This window comes from Nuphar pumila, chromosome 15 (assembly GCF_984573655.1).
Source record: "Nuphar pumila chromosome 15, dmNupPumi1.hap1.1, whole genome shotgun sequence".
In the NCBI taxonomy this organism is placed as follows: Eukaryota; Viridiplantae; Streptophyta; class Magnoliopsida; order Nymphaeales; family Nymphaeaceae; genus Nuphar; species Nuphar pumila.
Genome location: NC_143263.1, coordinates 5,927,796 through 5,952,247, shown reverse-complemented (window position 1 = coordinate 5,952,247; position 24,452 = coordinate 5,927,796). Strand labels below are relative to the sequence as shown.

Genomic DNA, 24,452 nt, shown 5'->3' with positions numbered 1-24,452 from the left:
GTGTTGGATTGATACTGCTATTAAGAGATTCAATACAATTGTCCCAATTTTTCCTCTGGATCGCGAAATTCTGTTACCCATCAGGGTATCCTATTAGTAAGTGTGGGCCGATTCATTGCATCTACCTTCCCAGTTTTTGCTCATTTCTGCCTTTTGACTGTAATCTTCCTTTGAATTTCCTTGCGATCTACAGCTTGCTAGTGCACGTGACATGGCACGTCGGACAGTTATTGGACGTGATCGCATTATTTACAGTACTGACAAGGACTTCTCTGATCAAGACTATGAATCCAGAGATTGGGACCAAAGATTTAGAGAGCTGGAGTAATCTCACCAATAGCACTGTAGATTCGGGTGATTTTTATGACCAAACATTTAACTGTACAGTCCGATCAAATCATCTTACAGGGGAAAGCGAGCAAAAGCAGAATTGTTGCCATGGTTGCAGAGGTGTTGAGATTAGTTTTGGGCTAATTGCATTTGGAATTTCAATGTCTATTAGTCGCACACATTCACCAAACAACACTGAAAATCCTGCAGCATCAGCCGATTTTCGCTTTTTTGGATAAAAAAGGGAAAGATGAATTCAACTGCCAGGGCATAGCCAGTGAAAACAAGCTTGTAATTGTGTTTTGTATTTATTCATGCCCGTCCATTACAATTTTCATTGTTATTATGTTATTGCTAGTGAAGGCTGCTTTTCTACTAGTGTTGAATAACTAGGGTCAATTGAGTTATCAAGGTATAAACTAAAACTCATCCTGGGCGTTCATAGAGCTATGAATAACAAAAAACTGTAAGGTGCTAAGTTATGAGGAATGTTATTCACAGCTCTATGAACATATACACAGGTAGGGGTCTGCCTAGCCCCAGCTTGATCATCGAAAAGAAAAGAACTATAATATATACAACGGTGTGTAGAGCTTAACCCCTCAGGGCAAACATTGGGCAGACGCGCATCTGCTCATTCTTTTAAAGCTGTAAGCAATGTGTGTGTGTGTGTGTGTGTGTGTGTGTGTGTGTGTGTGTGTGTGTGTGTGTGCGCGCGTGGCATCTGCCATCTTTTCTTTCATTTGGATTTTTTCTGCCCTATTTTTTTTAGGCATTCCGACAATTATATACCTGCTAATCCTATGCCCAACCTGCCTTATATTGTGCCGTGGTCAGCAGGATCTGCGGTGGTTTTCAAACTTATAACATCTCATCAACTCGGTGACATTCACAAGTTGCCCTACTATTGCTAACATAAATGAGAAGCCGATGAATTGGTTCTTGCTGACCATGTTGGATCAAAGCTATGATGGCTCCGCTGGTGGATATCCTTGTGACCCACTGTGTCCTGCACCTCAAGTGGACCCACAACCTTCGGGTGATATGCCCCAACTTGGGGATTCATCTCTTTGCTGCTGCTCCAGGGGAAGGCTTCATGGACAACCACTACAATCAGCTGCTACAGCCCATACAACCCTGTATGTTCTCTACCTACTGTTTGTTTTCCAGACTATTTTATCAAACTTAGTGCTGCACTTAGCGTCTATGTCACAAGGACGCGAGATATGCCACTGAATAGTACGTAAGTGGACATGACACGAGGGCAAGTTGGAGTATCACTGTCGCATTTTTTGTAAGGCAATTCGTATCCCTGTGACATAGCTTAGCATGATTACTCCATGAAAGTATGTTCACTCATATGAGTCTGTACTACTGGGCTTGGACGAGACAACTCTAGCCTGCTCAATGTTTGGTCCTGTTGAACAGACCTGCCCCCGAATAGGCTCGGCATGGTTGGGCTTGTCAGGTCTTTCATGCAGAGTATATGAATTGTCGTTCCGATCCATGTCGTAAATATTGCTGATATTCTGAAAATATCACATGTTATCACAATTTTAACGCGATAAAAACAGATTTTGTATTATTTTCTTATTGTTCATATTTTTATTTTTGTATATATTCATTTTTAAATATTTTGTATATGCCGATATTCAACTGAGAAAGTCAAAATTTCAAAATATCATGAGATTTTCCTGAAATTTGCGACTTTGGCCACAATGTGTTTGGATTTGTGTTTCTGGAATAGGTCGAACTGCCAAGCGGCAAAACTGTTTTCACCCAATTCTTAAATTGGAATTCTACTTCAGGGGGTGTTTGGATGGAACCTTTTATCCATAAAACTGACTGGGATAAGTTGGTATTTCGAAATCCATAATGCAATATCCCAAATTCTCCCAGTTTTCTGAATAAAATGGGAACATCCAAACACCAGGTTATAGAGAGAGGGACGTCTATCACAAACTGAAGTGGACACTGTGGAGTTGGATTACCAAGTAGTGTCCTGCTGCAATCAAGCTAGTCTATTTTGGATATGGACCCAACCTCTTAGACAAGAGTCCGTGAATCTCTTGATGGAAGGGTGAGCCAAGTGGGCCGAATTTCTAACCGGTCATAGGTGGGTTGTTATGAATTTTCTAACCATGATTAGTGTGGCCAGGTCACATGTTTGGGAATCCAATTCCACCTCAACGTGTCGGATTTGTGTTGGATACCCATCCCGAACCTGAATACTCTGGTATATGCATAAAAGCTTCATGCTCAAACTATGTCAGGAAAGATACGTAGACACGAAGACGTGACGCGAACTCGCAGTTTAGAAATCTTTTTGGGAAACAGGACACCAGGACACAGATTTTTTTTTAAATTTGTAATCAATAATTTTTTTTTGGTATTTTAATAGTGAAATGCAATCTTATTTAAATTAAAACATTAAATATTATTAAAAGAATAATAAAATAATGTCATCCTCATGTTAGAGCAGGTCTTCTTGTGTCTCCAAGGGCCTCTGTAACAAATATCGTGAGATTTATAAAAATCTCGCGATAATATCGTGAGAAATTGCCTGAAAGTTTAAAATGGCAATTTCTCGTGAGATTTTCAAACCGTGACAAATATTGCGATATTTACCATTTTAGCAGATATTTACTGTGAGATTTTTATTTTTGAATGTGTTTTATTTATATTTTCTTATAAAATTTATTTTTTATATTTTTAATTATTTTTATTGCTGAGATTTTAATGAAAAAAACATGAGATTTATGAAAAATTCCAAAATCTCCCGAGATTTTGCCATTTTTAACTTTTGTCACTATGCCAAGGGCCAGGGCTAGGGAAACACTATAGGAGGATGAGAAACACATTTTTCATACTCTCCTAAGGGCACGTTTGGAGGTGAGAAACAATCTCATAGGAAAGAAATTTTTTACATGTGATAAGTTCTCATATGAAAACTTTTCTATATGAAAAAATTCTGTTGTTTGTGTCACATGAGAAAATCAAGTTGAAAAAATATTATAAATGTGATAATATTGTGTACCCACTTATTAAAACTTAAAATGTTTCTTGAGACATATCCACAGACAATTTGTGGGCAGCAACTAGAGATGGCAGTGGATCGGGGGGAAATGGGAATCCACCTTGCCTTGCCTTGTTTGGGTCAGGAATGAAGGACATGAAATGGGAATGGAGGCGGGAATGAAGGTTAAAATCAAAATCCGTGCAGGGATGGAGGCGGGGATGGACTTGCACTTTTTTCCGCCCCACCCCGTCCCCAATCCCTGTTAGTAAAATAACTAAAATACCTTTAGGGATGGCAGTTGACCGGAGAGAAACGAGGCCGCGCCCTGCCTTGCCCCATTTGGACTAGGGATGGAGGACATGAAACGGGGATGGAGGCAGGAATGGAGGTTAAAATCAAAACATGTGCGAGGATGAAGGCGGGGATGGAGGGCAGAATTTTGAGACGGGACAGGAGGGGAAACCTTGTCCCCGCCTCTGCCTCGGTCCACTGCCATCCCTAGCATCAACTCCTTTCTTCTCCATCCTAATTAGTGGGTAAGTTTTGTTCATCCATCGTGAATGGCAGCGAAGATTCAATGATGGTCTCCATAAGCTCAACCTATAATTCATTATTGATCGAGTTAAAGTAGTTCAAGGAGAAGAGAGGCCTAAAAGAAGATACAATGAGAGTTTATACCTAGAACATGTAACTGCAAAACCTAAAATGAGTAAGAGCAAAATGGACTGTTATTGCAAGAGAGAGAGAAGTGAAAATGGAGGAGATGAGATGGAGGAAGGCAGCGTAGTGACAGCTGATGGAGTGAGATACTTTGAGGGTGAGGGGTTGCCATAATGCAAAAAAAAAATAGTTTGATAGGAAAAATTCTTTCACCCCTAGATAGAGAAATTTTTTCTATAAAAAATCTAACTTTTTAGAAGCTTTCCTTTTCATAAATTTTCTCTCGTTTGGAATAAGGTGTGAAAGTTTCAAATTTTCTTTCCTATGCAAAAGTTTCTAAGATAAACCATAGGACCCAAAAGTTTTTTTTCGATACCTCACCAAACACCAAAAGATCTTTAGCAAAAAGTGGGTGTGAGATAGAAACACTACTTGAAACCTTGCAGCCTGTAAATTGATGATGAGATTCCTCCAAAGATATCATGATCGAGAGTGCTTTCATGGCCATAATAAAGAGTAGTGGTGAGATGAGGTCTCCTTGGCACAACCCTCATTTTGGCTTAAAGAAATCACCACTTTTCCCATTTATGAACACCTCTATAGAGGAAGCGTTGAGAAACCCTTCGATCCATGATGTCTACTTACCACCCTAGCCCAATCTATCCAAAACCTCCAATCTAAAGAATCAAAAGTCTTCTCTAAATCAATTTTCAAGATAAAAGACGTCTTACCCGAGGATTTGATAGAATGCAATACTCTAGTCTCATGCAATCTTCTTCCGAGAATAAATGTGCTTTGGGCATCGGATATGAGTGAGTCCACTACAAGTTTTAGCCTTGATGCAAGAACTTTGAAGATGATCTTGAAGATGGTGCCCACCAATGAGATTGGCCTAAAATTTTCAATTGCCTCCGCGTGTGCATCTTTTGAAATAAGAATGAGCATTGATTAAATCGACCATCAATTGAAGGAGGTCTTCCTTAATAAAATCTCAAGAGTCCTTAAAGAATTAAATTGGGAAGCCATCAATGCATGGGTCTTGCCATTAGGTAAACCCCACACCACTTTCTTAATTTCTTCCAATGAAAAAAGCATGGTAGTAACCCCATGATGATTGTCAGGCAACGTTGTAAAGTTTAAATCTGACATGCCATATAAAGAAAGAGCCCTTGAAGAGAAATGCTCTTTAAAGAAATAAGTTGCATTGGGAAGAATGTGCTCACCTTGGAATGTCACTCCCCCAATTACCAATGATGACATGTGATTTGATCTCCTCCTATTAAAGACACACATGTAAAAATATTTTTCATTGAGCTTCTCCGACTTTAGCCAATGAGCTTTGGCCTGTTGTTTCCATCTAATGCACTCCTGAGTCTGCCATTCGCAAATATTTTTCACCAATATGCCTCTCTCTTCTTTGATAGTGATGGCCCTATCCACATCCACCCCTTCCTCCTCACATTGTTATAACATTTTTAATTGGGATTCCCATTCATTAATGACATGAAACTTTGCTGTTCCATGAAGTTTGTTCCATTCAATGAGTTTAAATCTCACAAAAGATAGCTTAGAATAAAGCCCCAATGCAGTCCATCTCTCCATGCAAGGCGAAAATTGATTTAGTCAAAGTCCTTTGGTTCCTTAGGCTGCCAAAGTTTTATACGAAAAGACCTTCGTGTACAGATCCCCCCCCCCCCCCCCAAAACCCCAAATCAACCAAACCATTGAGTGATCCAAGTGGATATTGGATCCATTGATGCAGACATGTCATGAGACTATTGAAGCATTAAACCAATCTAATTTTCTCATAACCGGCGGTTCTCTTTAGGAAAATTTTTGCTAATTTGCAAAAAGACGAGCAAATTTATGCATACTAGTAGTATACCTTTGGTAAGTATTTGAATCACTCTCTTAATAACGAGTTGAAATCCTCATGAATCAATTATATCCATGATGGATGATGGAACGGCTACTTCATGAAGTTCCTTTAGCTCTTTCCAAAAAATTCTCTCGAGAGCGCTTGTGCATGGTTCATGCACGGTTGTGAACATAATGGGGGTATAATGGTCGGCAGGATCATCAAATAAAAGAGAAATCAAGAATTTCCCCGCACGAAACACTACCCCTCCTCCAAGGTAATATTATGCCTCCTGGTCTTTTCTTTGCGGAATTGAAAGAGAATTAACAATCCCTCCAAATTTCGTCCATGAATTGTCCGTCAATAATACCCATCTTTGTCTCTTGAATTCCAATAATATCCGACTTCATACGATGAATTTCACTTGCTAGAAGATTCTCTTTGTGATGGCTACCTAACCCACATGCGTTCCATGATAGTGTCCGCATGATTGAAACACTTGAAAGACCCATCCCTTGATCTGATACAATACAAGAAGCTCAATTTGTATCGTTGCGCAAGTTATACTTCTGCCTCTTCTTGCGCATCTTCGCTTTTAATTCGTCACAAAAAGAATCTTAAAGTTTTATTTTAATGGCCTTGAGCACATCCATCAGTAAGCAATCATCATCAAGTTCAGGAACTGCGCCCCCTACAGCCAACGATGGGGGAAGTTGGCCGATGGTAACCAATTAGGTGATAACGAGGCCTTGAGAGAACCCCATCTGCCATGATTGAGGATCCAGGGTCATCACCGTCGCCGGATTCCGTTTGTCGGCGTTGGCATTGGACGTGACGATCATTGGAGGTTGGCTTGAATCGGTAGTGCAGTGCCAGCCCATTGATGGCTTGGTGGCCGGGGTGATGTTTGACGGAGGATCCAGCCGAAGATCGCAGCGGATCTGGCCAAAGAACACTGTCCCATGCTGTAAGTCCGATCTCCCCGAAGGTGTGCCCGACGAAGAGGGCATCTAAGCATCGAGTGGGAGCTTCCTTCACACGGGTGGTCATCAGGCGAGTCAGTTGGCACGGGCGGCAGTGCAACCTCCTTCTGAAGTTTGAGTACCTGCAAGAAAGACATGGCCAGTCTCCATCATTGGAATAGACCTTGCTCTGAGGCGAGACGCGTCAATGCTTCTTTCTGTATGTAATCATTTTCCAGGCATCATCCTGAATAGGTGAGTCATCCCCGATTTTGTTGTTTGGTTTCGTGAAAAGCTAAGGCAGACAACACTCGCGTGAAGAAGTGAACCACGAGCAAAACAACATGGTGATCGCGTTGAACGTGGCACAACGGGGGCACCACCAGCCCCGGTCCGATGTTTTGAACCTGCTGGTCAGATTCAGTAGTCCGACAGTGGATTCATCCATGTTGACGACGATGGAAGGAGTTATCAGATTCTGCCCATTGCCCCTTTGTGAGAGTCCAGCCTGAAAGAAGCCCCCCGGCCTAGACGCATCTAACGAGAGCCGAAAGATAAGAAGTACAAAAAACTCTTGCTGGCCACAGTCGCGAAGAGGGACGGTAGCTGAAGGCGGTTCACTTTTCTGGTTTGGTGCCAATGGATGCCTGATGTTCTCCGCTCAATGTCCCTCGTTGTCTCTTCGGGAAACAGTGAAAAGCATAACAATATCCCTTCTGTATCGGTGCTACTTTATTTTCTGTGCACCGAAGAAACGAGCAATGACATCCTGGGGTGAGACGGCCTGAGTTTCATGCCTTGAGTCGAGCTTTTTCACTGCGTCAACGTAACTCCTGGGGCGCTCCTCATCAGATGAAACTAAATGAATGGTGATCCTCCCATTGACCAGGCAGACCTTGCGATGATATGACCAATCGTTATTCTCCGATGCGGCCGGTAGTATCTGCTCTTTTCCAGGCTCACAAGAAAGGCCCGTGGCTGGTTTAGAGCCATCGGTCCGGCCATGATCATAATAGCTACTTGACATTCGGCAGCGGGGTCCAGTTACTGGCCAGGAGAAGGGGATGAAGTCACGAACACGAAGAGGTGACTGGCAAGGGGCGAGAATGCGACTGGAGACACCTACCGATTAGTCACCCCGCCATTGCGATCTTCGCCTGCACAGCCAAACCTGTCAACTGTCTCGATCTCTCGAACTCTCTAACCGATAGTAGATTAATGCTTAAAAAGTCCTGTCAAGCTGTGGTCGCGACACACCAACGGGGATCTGTATGTTTGGTAGGAGCAGTTTGTGCAAATCACCATGAGATAAGAGGTTGCAACTTCGAACCCCACTGGTACGAGTGATTGAATAACTTCCTGTTCGTATAGTCACAGTAAGGTTTGTCTACTGAAAAGGATGGGGTCGTGATCCCCAAGCTTGATCATAAAAAAAAGAAAAAGCTATGGTTGCACCCAATGACATAAAACCTAGTCCCCTTGCCTACCAGAGAGCCTGATGCTTTGACCTTGCAGCAAGGGTCATAATTCTTAAAGTCTTCACATCCTTCAGCTTGAATGCCTTAAGTTGATCCATCTGGTCAGGTATGGAAAGCTCTTGTGGGCAGGTGGAATTGAAAATTGTCTCAAAAATAACTGAAGCAATCAATATGAGATAAAGATGCATGACTTATAGATGCACAGTCAAAGTATCCAAATTAAAGGCTGTTCCTACCATCATAATAGTATTTCACATCGTCCATAGAAAACTTATCCTGTTCTTATCCAAGTTTATGCTAGAAGTCATCAAATCCAACATCAAATCTTTCTTGTTCCCCGTGGAAATTTTGGTCTGTATATTCTTATCAATATTTTATTCTAGAAGTACCATTGCCACAGAGACATGGGGGGACTTTCCTCTTAATTCCATTTAGGGTGTGTTTGGATATGATCAGATTTCTCAGTATGAGATTTTTCATTGGGATCGACAATTCTTTTGTTTGGGGGTTCATATTTGCGAAAATTCCATTGCCGCTGTTTTTTCTTGGATTCTCTAAGATGAGGATTAAACAAACTGATTGTTCATTGTTCTAATTCAAAATTAAGTACCATTTGTGGAGATGGTGATTATATATAGTTCTTGAACCTTGTGGGCCTTACACATTTTTTACTTTTCCTAGTTACATGAATTCACAGTTTATTTTATGAGAAATCCATCTTTACCTAGTCAACCTAAACCCTAAATCACCGTAAATGCACCATTGGTATTACTTCAAACATGAACAAGCGTGATAAATCTGAAATTTGTCAATATTATTGTTACTTAGTGCAAACATTGCCTTCATGACCTTGGTTAGCCTTGTTTTATGTGATGCTCGTTGGGAAAAATACCTTAGTGGGTATGACAACTAAGCTTTAACCAGGTGCATTCAAATGCACTCATTCAATAAAATAATAGTTGTCTCACTTAGGACCGAGTCCTTTGTGCAACTCCGCTCTCAAGATATAACCAAGTTTTTGCTTACTTACAAAGGTTACCCACGTCCTATACCGAGTGAGACCGAGTAACTCAACATGGATTACGTACCTTGAATAGTCTCTTGATTAGGCTTAGATCCTAGGCTCAACTTAAGTAGAGTCTTGACTAAATCAAAGTCTAAACTCATTAGAAAGAGAAAGGCAAGAGGAGCATTAGTAAGAGAGAGAGAGAGAGAGAGAGAGAGAGAGAGAGAGAGAGAGAGAGAGAGAGAGAGAGAGCTTGCATAAGCTAGAGAGTTCTTGAGAGCGGGGTGAGAGAAAACTTGTGAGAGAGAGAGAGTCATGATGAGAATGAAAGAGGGTTGGGGTATATATAGGCGATAGCCCAACGTCCTACGAGTGAGATCGAGTAACTCAACATGGATTACCTTGAATAGTAGTCTCTTGATTAGGCTTAGATCCTAGGCTCAACTTAAGTAGAGTCTTGACTAAATCAAAGTCTAAACTCATTAGAAAGAGAAAGGCAAGAGGAGCATTAGTAAGAGAGAGAGAGAGAGAGAGAGAGCTTGCATAAGCTCGAGAGTTCTTGAGAGCGGGGTGAGAGAAAACTTGTGAGAGAGAGAGTCATGATGAGAATGAAAGAGGGTTGGGGTATATATAGGCGATAGCCCAACGACTATCAGTAAAAAAAGCCAAACAGGTTAGAAATGACTCTGCCATAATAAATTTCATAAAAAAAGGAGGGCCACAATCAACAATAAATGGCTTAGAATTAAAAGAGAGGATCGTGGAACGTTGGACCAATTCAAGTGTAACGACCCCAACGCATACTCATAAAAAAAAGTGGCAATTGTTTTTTTTAAACAATTGTCAAAACATTCCCAGAGACCCAAAGCCTTTACAGTTACAACACATTAACAACCACAAAGGATCTTATACACATCATCAAAACAAAACAAACTTTATTAATTGCATTCATATAGTCTGAAAATATGTGCAAAATAATATAAATAAAGCAAAAGCATAAAGCTACGTTGTCCCAAAAAAAACCTACCAAGTAGTCGTGTAGTCTTTGTAGCCCCTCGCATATGCATGTTCCCGCATTGTGTCTTGAAAACTGTGAAAAACACCAAAGTAGGGGTGTCAGAATCAAAAAATTTTGTGTACGAGTCCCTCAAATGAATCAAATAAGTAAAAAAAATATAAATAAGAATCATGCAATATTTTAGAGAAATGCAATTATGACAAATTCATAATCCAAATAATTATTTAAGTTATAGGAAACAATTACTAAGCAAAAGCGAACAACTAATAAGCAATAGAAAATATCAATTAAGCAATAAAGATATTCATCATGCAATAGAGAGCAAATATCATGCAATCACAAATACATTACAAGTAAATGAATAAGTAAATATGCATGATCTAATGCATAACAGAAATATGCATGATTTTCATGCACATGCATGAATAAATTATTATCCTTTATCAGAGTTTTCCTTTATATGTATGTCCCTATTAAATGCACATAAACTTTAGTTCCTCTTTTTATTACTGTTGCTCGTGGATATTCAAAATGGGTAAATTTTTTTGAGGTCAAGTGGGTCCTCAGTTGTAGCCTAACACATAATTTATATTTTATTAATAGATTCCATACTCAGCCCTGACCGATATCAAGAATCAACACCATCCATCAGAATATTAGAAATCAATATCTAATGTCGGGACATTATGTAAATCAACATCCACTAATGTTATTTTTCTTTGTATACCAAAACAATAGTTGTATCTACATACCACCCCCGAGCAAAGTGATGAAATCTCCTTAAAACTGTGGCTGAGAGAAAAACCTCCATATTAGGTTCACAAGCACAACAACGCACACAAAGTCTTAGTATCCTCACGGTTCTCCCAAACCGTAATGTCCAAAATTCTCATACTATATAAAAGACATCTACTACAAGAATTCTACGAATGCTATCCAACTCTAGTTCGTCACAAATCCATCGTTGAACTCTTTAGCGACGAATTGACGATGGCTTAGTGATGAATAACGTTCATCGCAATTTCTTGATCGCTGATTAGCAATAGAACTGATTTGAAGCTACTTTTGTCGCTAATTCATGATGGATTAATGAATGTCATGTTCCTTCGCTAAATAAACACTGATTTAGTTTTGCGACAGATACATATCTGTCGCTAAAATTTAACGATGAATACGTATTCGTCTCTAATATTCATCACCAATTTAGTGATGGATTAGCGATGGATTACATTCCATCTCAAAACATTGGTTGATTCAATTTTTGAGATAAATAAATATTTGTCCCTAATCCGTCGCTAAATTGGCCACAAATATTATTCATCGCCAAATACCGTCGCCATTTTGCGACTGAAATTCTTCGAAAAATCCATCGCTGAATATTAGCGATGGATAACATTCGTCGCTAATCCGTCATAAAATTTTAAAAAAACTAAAACAATTTTGTTTGAATTATAAATATCGAGAAAAAATTTCTCATTATACAATTTATATAACTTGTGTATAAAAAATAAAGTACACATAAAAATACATATACAAAGTAGGTGAAACAAATTTAACACAAGTTATAAGTGAAACAATTTTAACAACCCATTGTAATCCTTACCAAGTTCTAATTAGTTACAAGTGAACATATACAAAAAGTTTCATTTGACACAACAAGTACGTGAAACAAATAATAATAATTTTATTACAAAGCGTGTTAACGTGTCGTGTCACATCAGATAAAGAAAGAAACCTGCAACGTGTCCTTGTGACGGAAGGCTCTCACCATGACAATGACATGCATGCATCTCGCCCCCCAGATTCATTTTCAAGCTTTCAGTCTCGTTCTGCGGATCATGCCATGTCAGCACATGCACATTTGGGGGGGGGGGGGAGGGGCGGAGGGGAGGTGGGCCCACAGTAAGGTGATGCTGGGGGTTGAAATTGCAGGCTGATATGGATGAGCCTCCTCCCAGTGTGATTGGAGGGGCCAGATAGCCAAAACATGTGCATTAGATTGGGTGTAACCGGACCGGGTTAGGGTTGAGTTTCATGGGCTAGCTTTTGAATTGGGTCTGAAAAATTGGACCCGGACCCAGCTTAATTTGATTCCAATATGAAACTGGGTTTGTTTTCGGGATTGGGTTTGATTGAAACTAACGACCATTACGGATTAATGGGTTCGGCATATATGGGTTGGATTGCGACCCACTTTTTAATCGGTCCCAAGAACTAGAACCGAACCCAATCCGATTTGGGTCTGGGTTTGTGACTGACTAAGAATTCAAGGTTTGGACACATGTACAATTGTTCCCTTTTGAAGACTTTGAACTGAACTGAACTGAACTAGTTTTGATTCTGTTCTGGCTAATTGCTTGAAAGAAGTAATCGGTGGTTTCGTCGACCAGTCTCGGCGGACATTTATTAAAGGAAGGCAAGCTCAAGACTGTGTTATTTTGGTTAATGAGGCTATTCATAAGATTAATGCATCCAAATGTCCCCACTTCGTGATATTTTCAAAGGGTAGATATTGGCTACTAATGAAGGTATGAAACTAATGAGCTAGAAAGCATACGTGCAAGTTGTATCAACTCAATCTAACCACATAGATGTCTTCAGCATGGTTTGTTTGCTAAGGATCAATCCTTGGATCAAGCTTTTCTCGTGTAAAAATGTGATCTTTTGAGTTATAAAATTTTGGCACATTGTGGGCCATTGATTTTTGGATCTCTTTAAAAACCTACTTGTTATAATCACATAATTCAAAACTAGATCACATCCTTAACATTTGATCCACAAAAAAATTGAAGAAAAAAATGATTTCTACTCATTAGTTCCTTACCTTCATTAGTCGCCAATATTAACCCATTTTCAAATACCACTGATATTTATGACTACGGATTGAACCACTGGCTGAAAATGCATGAAGCTGCTACGATTAAAAAAAGAAAATTGTAAGATAATTTTGTTTTGTGCAACAAAAGAGCAAAATTTGGTTATTGTAATGTTGGGGTTGGATCATGCTTTTGAGTTATGAAATTTTGGCACATTGTGGGCCATTGATTTTTTGACCTCTTTAAAAACCTACTTGTTATAATCACACGACTCAAAACAAGTTTCTTACTAAACAAACAATGTAGATCACATCCGTAACATTTGATCCACAAAAAAATTGAAGTAAAAAATGATTTCTACTCATTAGTTCCTTACCTTCATTAATAGCCATTATTAACCCATTTTCAAATACCACTGATATTTATAACTGCGGATTGAACCACTGGCTGGAAATGCATGCAACTGCTACGATTAAAAAAAGAAAATTGTAAGATAATTTTGTTCTGTGCAACAAAAGAGAAAAATTTGGTTCTTGTAATGTTGGGGTTGGTCTCCTCCATTAGGCCCTTAAACCACTATCCACATCAAAGTATGTATCTCTTTCATCCAAAGTGGATCCCTTATTCCATTTGGCAAGGGAAGAGAAAGGTGACAATGAGAACTGTCGAGGCTACTTTTGCTTTTAGGTGAAGACTCCATCGTTAGTCCATTTATAATATGAGCTTGATGATATTCACCCTTCAACCCGGTCACTGTTCCCATGAAATATTGATGAAACCACCATCTTACAATGGTGGCACTCATTAACATTTTTTAAAACTTAATTAGACCAAAAAGTTAATTAGATTTGCCCTTAAGGTCAAGTTGGATATCTGGGGTGCATGCTCTTTGCCGCGAGGTCGAAGCCAATGAAAAACTATTCTCTGTAGACAGGTAGCTGGAGGACTAGTTTTACACAGAGGATACAGAAACATGGCTATATAGTAACTTGATCTCAATTCATTGCTGATTCTGAAAAGCATCAGATGGATTAGTTGGGTGATGAAAATGATAACTTCAACAATCGTTCAAAAAGTAGGTCGGTTTCGTTTACGTGGGATTAGGTTTGAAGTTTCAACCACACAATACATAAATAAAGTTGACCAACACCCAAAATGACATGTTTACTCCCTCATTGTCTGTAAATTTACCCCACAGTTTATTCCCTGGATCTTGACCATGATTCTTGTTCATTTCTCTCTCAAGAAAAAAAGACAGTGAATCTTGTTTATGGACACAACCATATATAGGCATTGTTTTGAGAAGAGTTAACTCTTTGAAGAATACAGTATGATGAACATTGTTAGAATTTGTCATGAAGGCCTAAGAGGCAGTGGTTTTTATATATATATATATATATATATATATATATATATATATATATATATATATATATATATATATATATATATATATATATATATCTTGTAGCTAATCTCACTTTATCTCGAGTTTATGATCTTAGGCCAAGGTATATGATAACACCAAATTGCATTTTTCTGATTAGACCTTGTATCATTAGTGTCATTTCTCATTATAAATCCTAAATTAGGGCTGGCAAACCAACTGAACAGCTTGTGGCTTGACTTGGTTCGGCTCATTGAATACGTACTCCTTAGTGATTGGGTTGTATAGATGTCGAGCTGAACCACGAGCTTTTCATTAAGTATAAACAAGCCGAGCCCGAACATGGGACTTTGGCTCAGCCCGACTCGTGTAAGCTTGTGAAATAAGAATATATATATATATATATATATATATATATATATTGTTTGCAACATTTATTACAAAATGTATGTTAGGTAAGACAGAGGTTCAATATCCAAATCCCACCAATATTCCTACCTTAAATATCCAATGTAGTTTTTTTTACACGAGCTGGCTCGGACTCAGCTTATCTAGCTCGGGCTTGGCTCGGGTAAACACAAATCCAAGCCCGACCCGAGTTGGGTTCCATGGTAAACAAGTGGAGACTGAGCACACCGTGTTTGGTTCGTTTGACTCGTTTACCAGCCCTACCCGAAATTTTGTGCAATCCATAGTCCAACTTCCGGAGTCTAGCACCAAGAAAAACATATCCATATCCACTTTGGATTCGTATATAAGTAAATGTAAAGTTGGATAAATCTTAAGCCTGACCCACATCCCCATGCATCATCTTGATTATCACCCACATCGAGGGCGTAGCCGCGTAAGAGCTTTAAATAAAGATATGGGCATTCTGTAAAAAAACACGAGTCAGACGGCCGTTGACTTCTTCAGTATTTTAGCATCTTCTAGAGTATTAAAATTTAGGGTGTCTGCTGACCTACTACCGTTAAGTCTAACGCCGTTAAGTCCAGCATCCACATATATATAAAGAGAAGATGGGGCTACTGCTAATGGATTCTGACCAATTCGGTTGTTCCCAGATGGGTCTCTTGATCATGAGGTAAAATATAGGCCTGGTTGGCACAAGATATGACAGTTCTCTTTTGCAAATCCATAGCTACCTAAGTCTAATCTTATCCAAGGTAATCTCCCTCTCTCTCTCTCTCTCTCTCTCTCTCTCTCTCTTTCTCTTTCTTTTTTTGGTTTGGAAGATTGTCTTTCAAAAAGAAGATTTATTGTTTGATCCCAATAGCGATGCATTAGTTCCTGAATTTTGTTTTCTTGGTCATTTTCTGAATACAGATTCCTGTTTTAGAGTCGGTTGGTAACTCGGCATCTAACCCATTTGCATAGTAGAGCTGAAAAGCGGTGTATGTTGTTGTGATAATGCAACTATAGCTGGATCTCAACATAAATACCTTGCTTCCCAATCAAGTATACAGCATAAACACCAACCAAAAAGGTGAAGAAAAGGGATAATCTTTTCCTGTCACAGCTTAGCACACCAATACACAATTTCTGTAAAGTTGGTTTAAGAGTTTTTGAGTGTTGAACACTCAGCTTTAGCTTTGGTGTCAGAAAGCTTAGCAATGATTCCTTGTCACAGGAGAGAGAGAGAGAGAGAGAGAGAGATGCCAAGCTAGGTTTCCCCTTTAGAAACTTAGAAGTTATGGGATTGGTTGCTCCTTGTTAGTTATTTTATAGATTTAATATGATTGATAAGAATGGTTATTAGAAATAAAGAATAATTGAGGCGCGTTAGCATGCTAGGCCAGTTTGGTACAGTAGAAAGGAAGGATCCTTATTGTGTCTTCAAAGCCCAATATTTTGAGAAGGGTAGTGTATGAGGAATCATCTATAAAAACATATTTTAAAAATGAAAAAAAGGGGGAGAAGATGAGATATGAGTGTATCTTATGTCCTTTCTCACCCCTCCCCCACCCACCTCCTTTCATTAATAGAAAGTATGGCCCTTGGTTGATTTTTCCAAAAAAAGATAGACAAGTCAAAAGATTCAGGATGTGGGGTTGTTGAGAAATGCGTGTTGCTTATTGTGTACGCACCTGCTAGAGCTGGCCTTGTCCTCGCCTCATATTTGGTTAAGTATGTCCAAGCACATGCAGTCTGTGAGGTAAGTCCCAGCTTGATTTTAATTTGGTTTGGCTTACCTTTCATTTGTTTTTTTCTCTCTTTTGTGCGTTCAATTGTCATCGGAAGAGGTGGAGGGTGATCTTATCATTCTCTTTCTTGGCTTGAGTTTCATGGTAAAAGGGCTAGTAATTTAGGGAAAAAGACAAACAAAATTTCATCCTTTCCCCATCTGACTCTGGCAGAGGATCCAAGCATACCATCTTTTTGTCCTCTTATTTCCAATGTGTCCTTTTTATTCCCATATATAGCTGAACCGGAATTCTCACACACAGAGGTTGCCTCCACTGTGCTACTGAACAACCATACTGTACACTCTTAATCTACATAGATTTGATATCGAAAATTAAAATACTAACCTTTGGATCAAATTCGGTGCGTTTTATTTACTATTTTCATATGTTATATAATTGACTTCAGCAGGATGTTTTTAGCGATTCTTAAACCATCCCTATGTTCATCAATTGTGAGCCTTTCTTTTTTTTTCACCATCTTAAAATTGACCTTATGATATATTGATGATGATGTTAATATAGTAAATAAAATAAAACAAGCTACGCACATCTGTATGATTGGATACTTAGTTCTAACATTTGGTGGCTGGATCCTTGCTTGAGAGAGAGAGAGAGAGAGAGAGAGAGAGTTCTGAATTTAGAGATCAAGTGTACTAAATTCTGAAGATTGAACTAGGCAGGAACCAGGAAAGGCCCAATCTGGTGGGGCTTGATATTAGCAGCACAACTCTACTAGGCCATCAACCTTGGAAATAAAAAAATGCCAATAATGAGCGTGGGGAATCACATTTCATGACGTGTACCTAACGAGAAAGATAAAATCTCAGACGTCAGATCTTCAAGATCCATGGCCAATATTATTTTGATATTTAGCACACAATGCTCCTGATGCACACACCGTTCTCTGTTTTCCTTTTCAGGCAAGAAATAAAAGGTTCGACGTTTGAATAAAGTTCCAGCTTTGGAAGCAAAGACAAGAGGACGGTCAGGTCAAAACCCTAGAAGATCCATGCCCATTTTCATGCTTCCTCCTGTCTCTATCTTAACCATTGCTTTCTAGGTCTACAGTGCTAAACACAACCTGGATAGTCAACCTCATTGCTTTCTTGGAAGTTGCATAGAAACATCTCTCTTTCTCTCTCTAAAACTCTCCAAACGCTTCCTCTTAACGTATGCTAAACACCTCCCTCACTTTGTTTCCATAGTCAAGTTTCTATGCAACCCACAACAAAACAAGGATGGATAAAGAAGTTGAAAACCCAACAATATCTAGATTTCATTATGCCTTTCAATTAACACCTCCACCTCTATAGTCAAGCTCTATACGCTCACCAAGAGAAGATTCAAAGATCATATGGTAACCCCAACAATTTATTAATTTCATTGTCTTCATTTTTTTCATTTATTACACAGAGAAATTAACTGCACTCAGTATTGGAGACTTGGTTGTACTGGTCTTAACCTGCCATCCTGGCCTAGTAAAACTCTATTTCTACCTTGAAGTTTTATGCTGCCGGCATGATGATCGTAGGTATAGCAGGCTGAGACAGCGCGACCAGACCTTCGCGCCGAATGCAGTTTCTTTGCGTTATAAAAAGAAAAAGAAAAAGAAAAAGAAAAACCCTCGGCTGCTTTTACACTCACTCAAGACACCCACCAAGAAAAGACAAGGAGATTGGAAAACACATGATTATCAAGCTCTATTGATCCTACACTCAAGCTGTAGACAACCACAAACAGAGAGAACAAAACAAAGATGGGAACCCCAAATTTTCTTAGTCTCTTCTTCCTTCTCTTGTCCTTCTCAATGGTTCAATGTGTCAAGTCCTGCAACTCTTCAGACTACCAGATGGTAGTAAAGGCCTTCCAGTCCCTGGTGGGTTTCGATCCCTCGACCTCCCTCAACTGCACAAGCCCCATTAGAGAGATCATCCTGCCATCCAAGGGCCTCAGTGGCAGCATCTCTTGGGTGCACCTCGCCAACCTCAACCAACTCCAGTCGTTGGATCTATCCAACAACTCCATCGAAGGGTCCATTCCGGGTGGGTTCTGGTCCAACACAAGCCTGGTGCACCTCAACCTGGCCGGTAACCGACTCGGTGGAAATATCGGTTTTGTACACTCCGATCCGAGTCGACCTTTTCCGGTTCTGCAGACCCTCAGCCTCTCGGACAACCGGTTCACCGGCTGCATCTCGATCTCCCCCTTCAAAAGCCTCAGAGTTTTGGACGTCTCGGGCAACAAAATCTCCAACAACTCGGTGATCGAAGATGCCTTTAACCTGGGCAACCTCTATAGTGTCTCGATATCGGGAAACAGTATCGGATCTCTACCGAGTCAGTTGAACAACTCGAGTCATATCGCTCACCTGGATCTCTCCCGTTGTGGTCTCTCTGGCAGCCTAAAGCCCATCTCTTTCCTCTCTTCTCTCACCTACTTGGACGTATCGGATAACCGTCTCAGTGGTTCGTTCCCTGAAGATTTTCCACCGATACGCAACTTGAGTTTCTTGAACGTCTCGTTCAACAAATTCACTGGTACTTTGGACCCAGAGACAGAGAAGAGATTAGGAAATTCGGCTTTCACCAAGTCTGGTCTCGGTCACCCCGACGAACCGGTTCACCCCAAAACCAATTCGAGTGGGAAGAGAACCGGTGCCGTGGCCGCTGCGTCGTCAGCTGCATTCATTATGGTGGTGGGAATTCTGCTGGGGTGTTTGTGGAGGAGGTCCAGGAGGAGATCGGTCATCTCGAAACGGCCGCTCCCGATCAAGATTGACGAATCGGGTCCGTTTTCTTTCCAGACCGATTCGGGCACCTGGGTCGCCGACATCAAGGCTCCATCGTCGGCTGCCGTCGTTATGTTCGAGAAGCCGCTGATGAGCCTCACATTCGCCGATCTCATTGCCGAGACGTCTCGGTTCAGCAAGGGGTCTCAGCTGGCCGAGTCTCGGAGCGGACCGGTTTACAGGGCCGTTTTGTCGGGGGACATTCATGTGGCAATTAAGGTGCTGAAGCGGGCTAATGATGATGGAGCGGAGGAGGCCGTGACCAAGTTGGAGGCCCTGGGAAGGCTCAAGCACCCTAATCTGCTGCCCCTGCTTGGGTACTGCATCGCTGGTAGGATGTATTTCGGTCATTTTTTGTTATCATATTGTTTGGAGCTTTTATATATGTATACTTGTGGGGCTGTTTTTTATCATATATATATACTTGTGTGGCTGTGTTTGGTTTTATTCACAAATATCGTTTACTTTTAAATTGTTGCGATTTTATTGCGATATGTTTAAAAACTGATACAATTCCGAAAAAACGCACTATATTTTCCTTTGCTGAGAAAATCTTGGTAATGAGATTTGTGATTAAGATTTTGAGGAAGCATGGCTTCAGCTGTTTGTCGGAAAATGTTGCCCGTGGAATCCATTTTCCCTTTCTTTTCCCAACTCGACTGAAGCATGGTCCCAAATAGCACAGTATTTTGAAAAACAATAGTGATTTCATGATGGCCTATTAAAAAAAAATGAAAAAATCATAACAATTCGAAATGCTGATTAATTTTAAATTATTATGATTTTTATCATTGTATTAAAACCATATATCATGATGTTTTAAAATTATCTTGAATCTATTGTTACATTATAAAATGTTGGCAAATCCAAAAATTTGTAATGTCATAAAAATATCGCCCATTTTAATGCAATCATGAATTTATTGTGATACGAACACTTTTTGATTTTGTGGTTTATATTTTATATATTTTCGTTATATTCAATATTAAATAAGCTGATATTTTCTTTAGATTTTATTTATCATCAGAAAATTTCCTGACAAAAAATAATAATCCTGCTACTGATATTTTGTGACATTAATGAAGACATTCTAGTTGTGTTTGTTGCAGGGAAGGAGAAGCTTTTGTTGTATGAATTCATGGCAAATGGGAACCTCCATCAATGGCTTCATGAGCTTCCAACTGGTGAGACCAACGTGGAAGACTGGAGCATGGACACGTGGGAGCAGCAGACTGGCGGGGACCAAGTATCCGCAGAGAAAATGGGTTGGATCACCCGGCACCGGATCGCTGTGGGGATTGCCAGGGGTCTTGCTTACCTGCACCATGCAGGGGCCAAGCCCATTGTCCATGGCCGCCTCAGCCCGTTCAACATCATCCTTGATGAAGCTTTCGAGCCCCGGATCTCCGATTTTGGGGTCAGGGAGATCGTCGGATGTGGGTCTTATCGCCATTCGTTCTATTCTGCACCTGGATCCGATCCATTATGCCCAGAATCTGATGTGTACAGCTTCGGAGTTGTCCTACTAGAGCTGGTGACCGGAAGGGCTGGCTCGGAAGAGATGGTGGCGTGGGCGAGGGGCTTGGTTCGGGAGAGGCATGGAGTCAAGGCGATCGACCCGGGATTGAAACGGAGCGGGTTGATAAGCTCTATGGTCGAAAGCTTGCAGATCGGGTACCTGTGTACGGCAGAGTCCGGCAAGAAGCGGCCTACAATGCAGCAAGTTGTTGGGCTCCTTAGGGACATAAGCCCATGCCCCTCTAGCCATGCTTCATGAAGAATTTCATCATCATCTTCTTCTTCCTCTTCATTGGGACTTGTTTTTGGCTATTATCCTGTATGTATAATGACGGTGATGGTTTTTTTTTAACCATAGAATTTGGGGGATTGGTTTGATATTTTTTAGTTCATATCCATTGAAAATAAGATGAGAGAGAATCGTTTACGGTGGTTTGGACATATTCGACGAAGGCCTAATGATGCTCCAGTTAGAAGAATGGAGAAATGGGAAAATATATTAGTTAAAAGAGGTCGGGGTAGGCCTAGGAAGACATGGATGAAGGTGATAAGAAAGGATATGAATGCTTTGAACCTCACCGAGGACATGGCATTGGATAGAAATGAATGGAGGAGAAGGATTCATGTGGAAGACCCATAATGATTTTCTTTGTTGGTTCATATCGCCGACCCCAATTGTTTTGGGATGAAGGTGTAGTTGTTGTTGTTTGGTTTCATATTTTTTACATGATTATTCTTTACAAGGAGGACTAAGCAAATGTCTAGGCCCCCATTTCACTACGCCAAATCCCTTGGGTACAAGCCTTAGATTATTATTATTATTATTATTATTATTATTATTATTATTATTATTATTTGAAAGGTAAGGTAGGGTTAGGCAGACCCCTATCAGATTTTTCTCAAGTCCCATGTGGCAGAGGGATTCGATCCTGGGCCTAAGCTTCAGCTTGACAGAGGACGCCGCTTACCACGTGGGATACCACCTTGGTGGTTGCAAGCCTTAGATTATTCCTACAAGCGTTTATACTATTAATTCATATTCATATGTCTACAGAGCTGAGTATGATATTTTGTAACTGTGATTTTTCATCATGTTAATTATACTTTCTTTTTACTTTTAAGCAACTTAAATGTATTTTTATTTTCTAAATATATATATATATATATATATATATATATATATATATATATATATATATATATATATATATATATATAAATTGAATATTCTTAAATCAACTGAATCGGAGCTGACCCACCAAATCAGGTCAGAGCAAAGGCCTTGTCAAGGCAGAAGCTGTGGGTTCTAGCCCAGACAGTCTCGTCTTGCCTTGGGATCCTATGAATCGATTGATTCATCTCTCCATCTTTAGCATTGCAGATTGATGCATTTTAGTTAAAAAAATTTAAGTGGCAAATCCCTCGGTTAAAATAGTGCTTGCCTAGGTTATTGTACCCCTATTTATTGTACCTTAAAACCGGGTTTTGCTGAGGTTTAATTCACTTTTATTCTTTCTATTTCTTTACTTGTCAGCTATCAACAGGGGTGTCAGTGGGTCGGGTTTGGTTCAGCACCACGTAAAACCAAACCCAAACCTGATTTGAGATGATGGTATCATATTCAGAGTCACCATAGGAGAAACCATACCCGAATCCTATAAGGATTCTATGAACCAGACCTGGACCATACTCGATAAAATAAATTTTTTTATCTTTTTTACATTGAAAATTTATGGATCTTAGTCGAAACTTGTGTCGAGCCTATGTCTGGTATGTAATTTCAGAAACATACCGGACTCCATGTATTAATCGGATCCTTCCAGTCTGCCCCAAATTAAAATCGGACTTTCTTGTTTATCACCCCGCCCTGACCCTATAGGGAGGGTCGGTCCGAGTCAAAGCCGATATATTGACACTCCTACCTATCGAAACCCCAAACTGTTTTGTCCGAGTTTATTAGTGGGTCAAACATACTTTAGATTTCCATCATCGATGATATGCAACTCACTTTTAGGCCTCACTTTTCTTGTTTGTTTATGATCTGTTCAGAAATCATCATGCTTCAATTGCTAGGGCATGATTGTTGCTTTTATGACCTCATGGGTGATGTCAAGGTCAATGCAAGGGTTTACCGCATCCCAAGTTAAACTACCCATCGAATGGTCAATAGACTGCATTATGTTAATGCTGCCTTTGCTTTGCTTTCTTTGGCACATGGTCATCTTTTTTTCTTTAAGTTGATTTGATAGAAAATTGCACCCGCAGCACAATAAAAAATGGTTAGTAATCATTATTTATTTATTATTATTATTTATCTTTAGCATCGTCCTCCACGAGAGGATACCTTATTCAAACCTGATGCAGAGCATCCAGAGGTTCAGAGTTCGACACGAAATTGGATCTCAATCCAACTCTCCAAACCCGATCTGGGCATCGCTATCTGAGGCGATCCACCATTTTGCAAGACGTCTCTTGTTTTAGTGGATCCGCAATTTAGTAGATGCTCACCTTGATCCTTCTCTTGATGCTTCGATTCTATTACGCGCTTCATAGAATCATATTTTAGATATTTTGTCGTTTGCCTTTATTTTATGTATTTTTTATTTTATTTTTATTTTTATTTTTTACGTATCGGATTCTACGGATCCAGATAGTTCTAGTATCCTATAAGATCTTTTTTGTGGTACTAAAGGGTGTACATAGTAATTGAGTAATTTTATTTTTATTTTTTATAATTTTGATGTTGGATCCAAAGTAATATGTGTGTAAAGATCTAGTTTAAGTATTAGATCTTGTAACAAGATCCAATACCACCATCTAAATCCATATTGGTGCCCTAGAGCTGGACCAATATGGACTTAGGTCAATGATATTCAAGCTTTCCTTGAGCAGCCACATCAGCCCATCTTCATTGGGCGTGATTGAAATGCCGCCCAGTTGGTCCAATTAATTCAAAAGGGTGTTGTGCCATTGGGCCAACTTGAGGTGCAATGAGAGTTAGAACTTGTTTGAATTAAGCTCTTTCATTGTTCTCAAGGGAGGTTGCCCTCATTGGCCTCAAGGGAAGCTGTCTCTCACGTGACCAATGAGAGAACTTGCTCTCTTTGTGATCCTTAAATTTCTGCAAAAAAAATTAGGTTGGGGTCTTTTGGCTTTTGTTTTGAGAAAGAAAGAAGAAAAAAGAAAAAATGGTGAGGGAGTTTGTGAGTGATACTTGGTGAAAGGGAAGGGAGTTAGAGCTTGGTGTATGCTTGAAGGTTCGATTGGAGAAAGTCACGTTGACTGAGTTGCCAAAGAAGTCACGTGCACGGCTAGAGGGCTCAACATCTCCCATCTTCTACGAACTGGTGATGGTGTTGGTTGTTGCACAACCGCACCATCTTCTTTACGAAACTGTGTTTGCATCCCTTGATCTCTTGTTATTTT

The 24,452-nt window shown here is 39.9% G+C and overlaps 1 protein-coding gene and 1 pseudogene across 1 annotated transcript in view; both read left to right on the top strand.

The window, feature by feature from the left end:
* Nucleotides 1–708, top strand: part of LOC149814268 (uncharacterized protein At5g03900, chloroplastic-like) — a 36,181-nt gene extending 35,473 nt beyond the window's left edge. Inside the window, exon 13 of the mRNA XM_089988593.1 lies at nucleotides 194–708. Within this exon, the coding sequence (XP_089844719.1) occupies nucleotides 194–328 (135 nt within the window). The 3' untranslated portion in view covers nucleotides 329–708. The remainder of the gene's footprint in view (nucleotides 1–193) is intronic.
* A 17,704-nt stretch (nucleotides 709–18,412) lies between these two features.
* LOC149814267 (calmodulin-binding receptor kinase CaMRLK pseudogene) lies at nucleotides 18,413–21,305 on the top strand (annotated as a pseudogene).
* Nucleotides 21,306–24,452: the final 3,147 nt, after the last annotated feature.